Consider the following 12,748-nt stretch of genomic DNA (forward strand, 5'->3'; position numbering starts at 1 on the left):
GAACCCGGGTTGTAGGAGGGCTTTAAATTATGAAGAAATAAAAATAAGATATCGTTCATAAGTTTATTTAAGTATTTCCACTGTATAACCGTCTATAAACATATAATGAGATAATAACTACACTAATTTACAACATTTACATACAAAATGCCACTTTTTATTTCATAATAATAAATTACATTGAACAGACTACCAAAAGACAATTTTCAAAAAAAAAAAAAAACAAATATAACATAAGTAAGAGATAGACAATCACTCTATGATAAAAAAGCGATTGTTAGATAGGAGACAAATATAATTTTCTTAATGTATCGTCTGATTTCAATATAAAGATTACTCCGAAGACATTTTCCGAGGTCGAATATGTGTTTTTTATTTAAATATTAATACAAAATATTATATAACAGTCCGACTAAGAACTTTTCATAATATATTACACTTGTATATTTATATAACACAACACTATTACACTTAACTACTTATAAACACTTTGATTTCTATATTCATGATAACAATATTTGAAACGATATTTTTTCCACGAATACACAATGATTACCACAGATTATCTAAGCGACTATGACGTTGTTTGAATTCAAGATCATATAAATATATTAATATCGATAGGAAATAATTTATTACTACTACGAGAAAGACATTCTTCTCTCCTTGTATAATACATTATTATGGATATACTTCAATAGTTTAGTGATTATTTAGTGTTGTCTTCTTCTTTCGTATATCAAATCAATTATGATAGAAAGAGAGAAAGCACGTGAAAAACATGTTTTTATATCATTATTAATACATTTATTTACAATAAATAAGTAATTTAAAGTAGAAAATTAAGCGTTTCAAGGCTATATATATTTTAACATAATATCTAAGTGAGTTGACATTGCAAGTTATGACGTCATAAATATGGCGCATATTAGCCATATTGTTGACTTAAAATAAAACCACATTCTTGTTTTGTTTCTGTAATGTAAAATGTAAGCGACTTTCTCAGAAACTACACCAGTGGCGTAGCTATCGTAGGGCCAGGTGGTGCAGTGCACCAGGGATCTGGAGCTCAGGGGGGCCTCTAATTTCAGCTTTGAAAAGAGAGCAACATAAAAGAAAAAAAAATCTTTTTTTCTTGACCCCTCATAGAAACGTGTGGATTTAGCCTACTAGGGATAAGTTGAACTCACTGTTTCCTATTCTTGTTCATATCTATAATTTTGAAGGCCAATATAAGTTCAAGCTACGCGGAAAGAGGGGATGAGGGCCCGATTCATTTCTTATTCACCGGGGCTCTTGGTCACCTAGCTACGCCACTGAACTACACAAATGTTTTTTATAATTATAACACTTGGTTAATTTATATACGTACACTAGCTACCCGCCCTGACTTCGCACTGGTGGAATAAGGGTCTAAATAAAACGTTAATATGGTTTACATATTCTCGTATTTCAGTAAATTTTCACCAAACCTTAATGAATTGTACACTAAGACTCATGAATCACTCCTTCTATTACTGAGAACCGTATGAAAATCCGAAGTGTAATTTTGAGGAGATGGGATGCTTTATGATATTTTGTAAGGGATGGTTTTAATTTAATAATAATATGAGCTAAAGTCTGTCTGGTTGATACGCTAATCTCACGACCAACAAATCTAGTACATTATTTTTACGTTAGAAAACACATTTATTGTGAAAGGGCTATATAACAATTGTAATCTATTAACAAAAAGACCCCCCCCCCCATCTATGTAATCACACGGAATAGCTAATAACATTAATATTAAATTATTATGTCTCTTATATATATAAGTTACCCTGAAAACTGCTACTTACTACTCATATATATTAATTTATAAATTCATGTGTTGCTCGGCAAAGAAAAATTCGACCTTAATAATATATTGTCAAATCAATTCACATTGGAGCAAAAGAGATAGACAGACCCATCTGTTGACCTACAATGTCATCATCACTTTTGAAATTGATGCTCTAAGAAATATTAACCCATGCACACTAACGCTCAACCAACTTTGAGAACTAAGATGTATGTCCCGTAACACAACAATAATATTGCTATTTCGTGGTAGAATATTTGATGAATGGGTATCTACCCTGGGCTTGAAGTAGTACAGTAACAGCCTGTTAATGTCCCACAGCTGGGCTACCTATTTTGAGGAGAAGGTTTGGAGCTTATTCCACCACGCTGCTCCAATGTGGGTTGGTAGAATACACATGTGGCAGAATTTCAATTAAATTAGACACATGCAGGTTTGCTCAAGATGTTTTCCTTCACTATCAAGCACGAGATGAATTATAAACACAAATTAAGCACATGGATATTCAGTGACGCTTGCCCAGGTTTGAATCCACGATCATCGGTTAAGATTCAAGCGTTCTAATCACTAGGCCATCTCGACACAAAGCCAAAATATACAACATCCAGACCACATTAACATTACTCAACACTTTCATGTACATTCAAATGTTCAATCATTTCCTTTTTAGTATTAACATTCAAACCGCACACATCACAGTAGTATTCGTTCAATTTCCTCTTCAATGTCTTCCGTAGACAGTAATTACATTTTTCAGAGTCAAATATGGACGAACAGACAAAGCAATATTTAACATTATCACTCTCCGATATCGTTATTGCTCTATTCGCCCGATGAAATTTTTCTTTACATTTATAATCACGCTTCTCTTTAGTTAATTCCTTTACAAGTTTCAATTTTAGAGTCGGAACTCTTTTGCAATGTTTGTAGTACGAATTGATTCTTCCGTCTGTTTTGTCTATATCTTTTACCTTATCTATATTTTCGTTTGTTTTTTTACTCGTTTCGTCCATCTCTTTTAATAACGTAGCACTATTAATTATTTTATAAACAGTTACCAATTCATAATCTTTTCTATGATCACTTTTTTTTTTATTTTTATCTGCATTAACTTTATCTAATTTGATTTTTTTAACTGTTTCTTCGTTATCTATGTCATGTTTGCCATTAGTTTTATTTAAATCATCATGTTGTTCATCAAGCTTTAATTCATTGAGTTGACTAGGTTCACTATTTATTGTGTTATCATTACTCATTACTCGTTCGTCGTTATCATCATCAAATATCTCTCGTTTGTCATCATCATTATCTATTTCTCGTTTTTCATTATCATTATCTATTTCTCGTTTTTCATTATCATTATCTACTTCGCGTTTGTCATTATCATTATCTATTTCTCGTTTTTCATTATCATTATCTACTTCTCGTTTGTCATTATCATTATCTATTTCTCGTTTTTCATTATCATTATCTACTTCTCGTTTGTCATTATCATCATCTGTTTCTAGTTTGTCGTCATGATCGTCATCAAGCAAGCTCATATCTAAATATTCTTCCGACATATTTTTGTCACTGATATTAGATTCAATCGATACTCTTCTTGTTAGATCGTCATCAACATCTTTGCTTTCAACTAAATTTGTCACCTTTATAGTTTTTTCGATTGGAATTTCTAGATTTTCCAAATGTCTTAATATTTCATCGTCTCTGAATTCATTTAAATCTTCATCCGCGCATTCGGAATTTGTTTTATCTTTTACATCATTACTAATATCATTCACTTCTTCATCTTCATCAAATTCTATTAAATCTTCATCCGCGAATTCTGAATGCATTTTATCTTTTAGTTCTTTACATATTTCATTTACTTCTTCCTCTTCAAAATGTATTAAATCTTCATCCGTGCATTCGGAATTTATTTTATCTTTTTCATCACTAATATCTTTTACTTCTTTCCTTATATCTTTTACTTCTTCGTCTTCAAAATCAATTAAATCTGCATCTGCGCATTCGGAATTTGTTTTATCTTTTACTTCATCAATAATATCTTTTACTTCAGAGTCTCTAAAATGAATTAAATCTTTATCCATGCAGTCTGATTGCCTTTTATCCTTTACTTCTTTACTTATATCTTTTACTTTTTCGTCTTCAAAATCAATTAAATCTGCATCCGCGCATTCGGAATTCATTTTATGTTTTACTTCATTACTAATATTTTTTCCATCTGCGTCTCTAAGATCAATTAATCCTTCATCCGCGTATTCTGGATGATTTTTATCGTTTGCTTCTTCAATGATTTCTTTTACATCTTCAAGTTCTACGGCTTCTTTTGGTTTATCATTTGAGCGATCATTTTTAATCACATTTGTTGAATCAGATTCATTTTTATTCGATTTAATTTCATGAATATTAGGCTTTAAGCCTTTATTTTTAATTATACCTAACAGTGTTTCTAATTTACAGCGTTTATTTATGAACATTTTATCTCGACTCTCTATATTTATATCTAAAGTTTCCGGTATGTTTGTTTGGTTGTCGTTGCTATTCATTTCGTGTTTGTCTTCTTGATATCTTTTGCGTTCTATATCTTTCTTTTCCTCTTCTTTTATTTGATTTTTGACACTTATATTATCTGCTGGACGGTCTTGAGAGAACAGTGCTTCTGTAAAGAATATTACGATTAATGTTTTTGCGTTATCAAAGAGAATATTGTTGGTTGCCTGGAAGAGATCGCTATGTAGCGATAAGGTCGCCAAAATTGTATGCTACTTTCGTTTAGACTGTACCCATGTTTTGTATTTTTTTTTCTCTTTGTGGTGTACAATATAGTATAAAGTAAAGTAATGTAAGTGATGACCTCTAGATCGGCCATAGTGCACAGTCTGAAGGGAGACTAGCCAGCGCGGGACATATTATAGTGTATGAGTGCACTTTCTAATCCTTCATTCTTGTAACCTGTGGGGCAAGGAAGTGAAAACAGTTCCAATTTCCAGACTTCAACTTAATGGCCCAAACCGGGGTCAGAAACTCGATTAAAAAAAAATTGATCGGATAATTAAAAAAAAATACCAGGTCCGACTATAGCTAAAAACCATCCAGGTCACACCGTAATTACCAAAAACAAATTTCATCAAAATCATCACATGAAAATTCAGTAGTGAAACTGCTTTGGACCCGCAGTTTTCAGTTAAGATTGACATATTCTAGTGACACTGACTTAACTAGTGGCAAGTGGTAGCTGGTACTATCAGCTTACCGACAGCTGTTACTGAGAATTTAATAACAGAACAAACAATTATACTATCATTGATTTTGTCAATCACCTTGATTCAAGCAGACCGGGATTTGCCTTAACTAGTCCTTAACAGACTAATGAAAAATGTAGGTGGAGTGAGTTCCACACCTCCTCAAGAGAAGCCAGTCTGTATTAACTAATAAAAAAATCCAATCCTATTGACTTTAGCTTGGCTCTAGTTGAGATTAGCTAACATTTTTTAATTCTAACTAACTGTTTAAATGAAATAAATATGATAAAAGTGAAACAAAGCTCGCTTACCTTCAATATATCCATCAGGAGGTTCCTCCCACCACACCGGACTTGGGCATGTCAATATTTCCAATAAATCCTCATCATCCAGGCTTCCATTCTCCTCAATTATCCTAACCATTTCTGTGATGCTTAGTTCTGGGGACTGAGTCTTCTGTTTTAGTGATTTAACAGAATTAATGGCATATTCTTTTTGCATTTGCTCGACTACATACTTCATATCTGAAAAAAAAGAAGTTTATTAATTATATACCTGGTTGGCTGGACAACCCCTGGGTAAGTATCACCCACTCATCATTAAATACATATACATTTGACGGGGGCATTGTTCATGTCATTATTCAGAATTGCTACTAAAACCAATTCTAATTTCCATCCAAAAATGAAGGATTTTCATACAAATTTTCATAATGCTAGTCCCAGTAGTGAACTGTGCGTCAGTCAGTCATGTCAGTCAGTCAGTCAGTCATTCTTCTATAAGTAACAGGTTTGTACTTGTCATATCAATGATATGACCACTGATTCACAATATGAATGTTTTAAGTAAATTTATAATTACCAACTTTGTTTACATTATGTTATGAAAAATTCCTAGAAAATTCACCATGCAAGTATGATTCGATGGTTGAATATATTTTCTACTATTTCAACTCTTGCATATACTCTTGCATATACTTCTACTGGCGGTAGGGCTTTGTGCAAGCCCGTCTGGGTAGGTACCACCCACTCATCAGATATTCTACCGCAAAACAGCAATACTTGATATTGTTGTGTTCCGGTTTGAAGGGTGAGTGAGCCAGTGTAATTACAGGCACAAGGGACATAAAATCTTAGTTCCCAAGGTTGGTGGCGCATTGGCTATAAGCGATGGTTGACATTTCTTACAATGCCAATGTCTAAGGGCGTTTGGTGACCACTTACCATCAGGTGGCCCATGTGCTCGTCCACCTTCCTATTCTATAAAAAAAAAAAAAAAAATATTAAACATTTTATTATTGTATTATCTCTTTGTTGGAAACACCAACAGAGAATTGTGCAAGAATGCCTTTATAAATAGTACCTCATGAGTTACTTTATTGCGAAGTACCAATACAAAGAGAGCAAGTGTTATTGTATGAAATAGTGCGTTACATGCCATGCCTTACTTATAAATATAGCTTAGCGGGTGGTCAATTAAACATGGGTTTAACTTTTTTTTATGTTTTAGGTAGGTGAACGGGCTACCTGATGTTAAGTGGTCACAACCGCGCCCGTAGACACTGGCGATGTAAGACATATTAAACATTCCTCACATAGCCAATGCACCACCAACCTTAGGAATGAATATGTTATGTTCTTTGTACCTGTAGTAACACTAGCTCACTGTTTAAAGGTAGAATATCTGATGAGTGGGTACCTACACAGACAGTCATCATTGATTTGACATTAGAAAAAAGAAGACACAGCATTTTTTAACTAATCTACCTCCTTAAACATTTACTACTTTAATTATAATATCTTCAATAAAAGAATACTTTTTTAGTTTAATTTTTTGTCTTCTTGGTAACCTTATTTTTTTTTAATCTGATAAAATTACAATACTAAGATTTTCATAAGCTTAATTTATCGTTTCTTTAATTATTTAGTATAAAAAAATGTTATAAATTTCATTTATAAGTTGCATTATAAACTCCTTTGAATTTCAACACACACATGTTGTGATAATCATTGGATGAGTAATTGCTGAGTAAGATTGTAGACTTGAATAAAGAAATTTGATTCTGAAGCAGCATTAATTATTGCTAATTAAATTTAAAGGATGACTAGCCTGGTGTTAATTCATGATTGACATATTGTCTGAGATCGCAGAGCAGTATCTTAACTTCTTAAAATATATATTTGAGTTTCTTGACAGTTCTTAGTGGTAGAATGCACATTCTGAACCATTAGTTAGTATAAAGATTATTAAATCTCGCTTAAGGCTTCTTAAATAAAGTGTGTATAGTTTATACATTAATAACTTAAAACAAAGTATTATATTATTTATTTCTATGCCTGGTTTTAAGAGGGCCATTCAAAATCACATTTTCTATTAAAAGTAACAACAATATGCCATTTGCCAAATTATTTAAATAATACTAAGATTTATTTGTGCTAAGACTGCATAAGCTTAATATTAAAAAAAAATTAAAACAAGTCCAGATAAAATAAGTAAAAAAAATAAAAATAAAAATTAGACATGACATTGGAAATTGTATTATTGTAATATAATGCTGTACAAAGGCAAATATGGTTCTTTTAATGTTTTTGGGCCTTAATATAATTTCTGTTGTATATGAATTATATTTTTTACTTTTTATTATGTGCAATACACATTCCCTGACTGTTGATTAGTAATAAACATCTTCTGGCCTTATGTCCAAGTGTCTTGTCTTTGCATAATTTGTGCAAATAAAAAATAATTAATTTCCTCATGATTGAACATACATTTTAGCAAATATAAATTTATTATAACAGTATAAGCTTAATATTAAAAATGTATATGTTATATATAAAAACAACCAACATTTGTTTGTAGTTCATTTTTAATTGTCAAAAGTAAGGGTTAACGATATTGTCCCTTTCAACACCAGGCGAACAATTATACTTAATTATTGAAAATTAAATTTATATTAATAAAATTAAATCATTACCTCGTTGAGGAACATGTAGTTTCCTTTTATTGACACTTTTTGTTGTGCATATAACTTTGCAATTGGGCTTCGGAGCGAGGAACCTTCTTGCATTTAGAACTTTCCGTTTTAGTTTCGTAGGATAATATTCCTTATTCTCAACTTGTGTATCTTCAATTTTCTTTTCATTAACATTTTTGTCTGATTTTTTCACTTTTTTATGCCGAGGCGATTTCTTTTCTGTCTTTTTTATTACAGGTTGTGATTTTCTTGATGAATTTATGTTTTTTGATTTTTTTGTCGGTTTCGCTTGTTCTTTCTCAAGGAGACGTTTCTGTTGGGCAGACTTGAAACGTGTGACAATAGTTTCAACTGGCATTGCTCGCGGTTTCTTTTTTTCAGGCTTAGAATTTTTTAGTGACATTTTGATGAATTATAATTCTGTAATTTATAAAAACATGAGATTTAATAAAAAGTAAAGTTATAGTAAGCATTTTTTTATTGATAAAAAAGTGAATTTTTACAAGGATAGTTTCTGAAATATATTGTATGGAATTAGCATCAAAATCAGGTCAGTAATTATTTATAATCTTTTTGGTAAGGTAATTTGCAAAAATTAGATAAGTAAATTTATTTTGTTACAAAATAATTATAACATAAAATAATAAACAATAAAAGGAATAAGAAATAAAAATTATATTATCAATTCAATTGTAACATATTGTGTTACATATTATATGTAGTATGTATAATATTGTAATTGCTCATGCAAGTGTGTTCCGCATCTTGAATAAGAGTCCTATAGTTAGTTTTCGTCATACAGAATACAGCACTAGTAGGTACCTATTTAAACGAAATAACATTCGTCTATTAGAATTTCATCACGGTAAATGAAATTTTTATGAATCAAACATGATTTAATTAAATAATAAGCATTCACTTAAACAAATATTATAATTCGAGAAAGACGAAAGAATATTTACGAATTGCTAATATAATATAATAAATAATAGGTCTTTGTTATAAGTCGACAAATAATAAAACCATTGGTTTCGAACTATGCATATCCGTGTGATATACATCGTAGTAAATATATATTAGTTATTTAAGCAAATATTTACCATAATATTGAATGTTTCACATATAATTCTTATTTTCGATGTTGATCGACCTTTGAAGCACAATATTAGTATAGTTTCGATTGATAGAAACAGGTTTAATTTGACTTAGATAGATGAATTAGAATAAAAACCATTAAAATTTACCTTACGATTCGTAGTTTCAATTTTTTTCCGCGAAATAACAACAAATCGTTTAATTCTTATTGATTCCGTAGACCTATATAATAATACGGAATAAGAAATTGTAAAGAACCTTTTCAAAATAAATCTCACATATTTTTAATAATTGCAACCCCAAATTGAAGGGATGAAGGGATATGGAACTTTGTCACATTCAATTTTTATTCTTAAAATATGTTGACCTATGCTTGTAATTGAATTCATTTACTATATTATATAATTTAGAATTTGATGTAACTTTTGTAAAAAAATGACAATAATATTCGTATATCGCAAAAGCAAGACTAAGACTACTTAACCATTACTATAATTTTTAATGTAAAGATTTATATTTACGACTGTGTATATAAATAAACTAGCATTCATTTATTAGTCTACCTTTTATTCTTATAAAAAAAGAGAACTGTATTTTTTTTTGTTATAAAATACCTACTTTTGGAATTTTAACAGCTACTTAAAACGATAAATCACATTACCTTATTCAGTAAGGTGTAGAATTTTAATTAGTCGCAGATATTTTGCATGTTTTATATAAATAATAAAGTATATTGTTTTTGCGTGATAACAAACGTATAAATACAATTACAGTATTAAGTAACTGGTAACATTTAAACAAAAAGTAAAATATGTTAATAGTATAATCTGTTAGACCTTTATTTGAATACATTCATAAATATATTATGTACCTACTGTCATGTAAACGTTTTCGACTTTTCGACGATTCACGAATTTTATGACCTTCGTTATTTTATCATTGCCACGTAACTGTACGAGTTATAAAAGTACTCTATTTTGATGTAATATTGCGCTTTCGTTGTAATAACTTGATGTCGTTAACATAATTATATAAATTCATTTTCATCTGACACCTAACTTACGGGTAATAAGGATTTTTGCTATTGCACTTATTTTTTTCAATTTGATGTAAAAAATAATGATAATTATTATTATGTATATAATGTAAAAACATTTCGTGTTTCTGTACTGTTTTGGATAACTTAAAACAAAACGATAAATACATACTGAAAATAAAAATAACAATGTGAATTAATTGAGTCATAAATGTGGGATTCTTTTCCATTTTTATAACCTAACTTTTACGAGTACGAGTATTTATAAGGCGTTATATTTACAGCTGGAAAATATATTGTTAGTTGCTAGCTATCGTTAAACAAAGCTAAATTAAGCGGAGCGCTCGTCGCGATTTAGCAATCGATACCGGTGACAGGTGAGGCGCGCGGCACGCAAAATTAAAAAGAGACAGCAATATTACGGCTGAATTTTTCATTCGCCTCGAATTGCAAAGCGTTCGTCGGTCTTTTGTAGTTGGCATGGCATATTAAAGTTATTTTAATTTTTAACAATATATTTTTCATTTTTTTTTAGAAATAGATATTTCATGTAAAATGAGTTTTGACGGTTTATTGAGTCAGGATAAAATATTAAATTTTTTTTTTTTTAAATTTCTTAATTATTTAATGTAGATTAACTTTTTTAATAATAAAACAAGGAAAAAATTAACAATGACAATTTTTTATTTCATATTTAGGCGTTATTAGGACACAATATTGATAATTTGAACATAAATGTTATGTACTCTGTAGTTACACTAGCTCATCCACTCTTCAAAACAGAAAACAACATTATTTATTGTCGTTTGGTGACAGGACATCTGGTGAAGTACATAATCAGACTTGCACAGGGCTTGCACAAGGCCCTTCTGCCATAAAATATAAAGAAGTTAAAAACTAAACGATTCAAGGGACCAATTGCAATCTATCGATGCGTGATCGTTGCCGTTTATCCGTTTTCCTATTCTTTAATTTAATTATCGAGTATTGGCATAAAAATTAACAATTAAGTTTGGTTTTCACACAACGGTACATAATAGCGGTTGGGTGTCACATAAAGGATAGTCAAATTTGATGATGATGAAATTAGATTTGAATGGGGAACGTATCATAATCGTCAGAGATTAGTAGAATTGTCAATATGCAATATCTATAATCCACGCATATTGGTGTTATACTCCTAGGCCAAGACTGGGCAGGTCACAGGCAGTTTTCCTGCTTCCTACATCATGTCTCCGATGGTCTTGCGTTTAGGAATTGCAGCTATAATTGCACTTGTGTATCGCTAATGAATTATCAGTAACAAAAACGGTTTTTTTTTTTTTAAACATAAATGAACGAAGGTGTTGCATTTCTAAACATTTTAAATTTGTTTACAACATGAAGAACGATTTAAAGTATTGTTAGCATTTTATTGATTGCCTGTATCGGTCGGTTGGATACGTAGACAGAGAAACTAATAGACGCAATGACGACTTCCTTCTCACTTACACAAGAAAGAGAACGTAAATGACGTTACAAATGGGTTAGACAGAGATAGAATTATCAAATCTTTTGTCCCTTATCGCGTAACCAGTTTTGGTGTTGGTTTCGCTACTTAAGTAGCGAAACAAACTTGACAGTTGGTGCGTTCATTGTGTTTTTTGTTCAATTTTCGCTTACTTTTGTGTTAGAAAACGATTCTAATCCAGTGAAAAGGCCGAGAAACAATCCAATGAAATTATATCATATCGAAGATTATACAATGGTGCATTGTCGTATTATTTCATGTTAAAGTGATAGCAAGAAGAAAATTGCGGGCGTGTGTTTTTACGCGTAAGTACGACGATTTTGTCCCTAAATATAGTTTCTCAGTGATGTTTATTTATGCCATAGCATGACGGAACCTTATATTGCATTAAAATCCTGAAGATAATAGGATTTTCCAGTTTTTAACATTCATAATCTATAATTATTTATCATGTAAGTGCTGCCAGCGTCAGCTAAAGAAAATGTCCCGATTTTCGATAAAAAATATCGACTCGTAGACAATGCAAACAAATAAATATGGAGTCCAATAATAACCTAAACCGCTTCATTATATGTAAATATGTTATTTTTATTTATTCGTTCTCTTTTTTTAAATTTCCTAACGACAACATTATTTAACATTCTTCATGAATTTATAATATTATTACATTCCGAGTCAAGAGGTTAACATAGAAATCTATGTGGCACCCATTCTTTAGTAATAATTTAATTGATTGTTTTAGATTATGATTTCAACATCTGAGGAGAATGCTAATCCAGTGCCATAAAAAGATGCTGCAGTACTATTGATGACGGAAACAAAAACCAACAATGCAACGGTTTTTGGATGTAGTTGGAAGACAAAAGATATTTCAATTAAAAAAATGTATAATAAATATTAAAAAGTAAAATTTAATAATCTTATTTTGTTTTAGTTAAAACCTGAAAATTATTTATCTCCCAAAACAGGGAATGCAGTTACTATGGCAACATTATACGCACACATTGACAAACTATCTCTATCTCAATCGCGGTTTCACGGCCCCTTG

At 30.6% G+C, this 12,748-nt stretch overlaps 1 protein-coding gene across 4 annotated transcripts; it reads right to left on the minus strand.

Moving 5' to 3' along the window:
• Positions 1 to 987: 987 nt before the first annotated feature.
• LOC126779902 (myb-like protein X) lies at positions 988 to 9,381 on the minus strand. Of its 4 annotated transcripts, XM_050504080.1 has the most exons (5): positions 9,304 to 9,381; positions 8,060 to 8,479; positions 5,397 to 5,609; positions 3,316 to 4,502; positions 988 to 3,126 (listed from the first exon to the last, which is right to left on the minus strand). In XM_050504080.1, exons 2-5 carry the CDS (start codon positions 8,460 to 8,462, stop codon positions 2,461 to 2,463), a joined length of 2,469 nt encoding a protein of 822 aa, XP_050360037.1. In that variant the 5' UTR covers positions 8,463 to 8,479; positions 9,304 to 9,381; the 3' UTR covers positions 988 to 2,460. The 4 variants fall into 4 exon arrangements, with proteins under 4 accessions (XP_050360037.1, XP_050360035.1, XP_050360036.1 ...); XM_050504078.1 differs by having other exon boundaries at positions 988 to 4,502; XM_050504079.1 differs by lacking the exon at positions 9,304 to 9,381 and adding an exon at positions 9,160 to 9,228 and having other exon boundaries at positions 988 to 4,502.
• Positions 9,382 to 12,748: the final 3,367 nt, after the last annotated feature.

Source organism: Nymphalis io, chromosome 30 (genome assembly GCF_905147045.1).
Source record: "Nymphalis io chromosome 30, ilAglIoxx1.1, whole genome shotgun sequence".
Taxonomy (NCBI): Eukaryota; Metazoa; Arthropoda; class Insecta; order Lepidoptera; family Nymphalidae; genus Nymphalis; species Nymphalis io.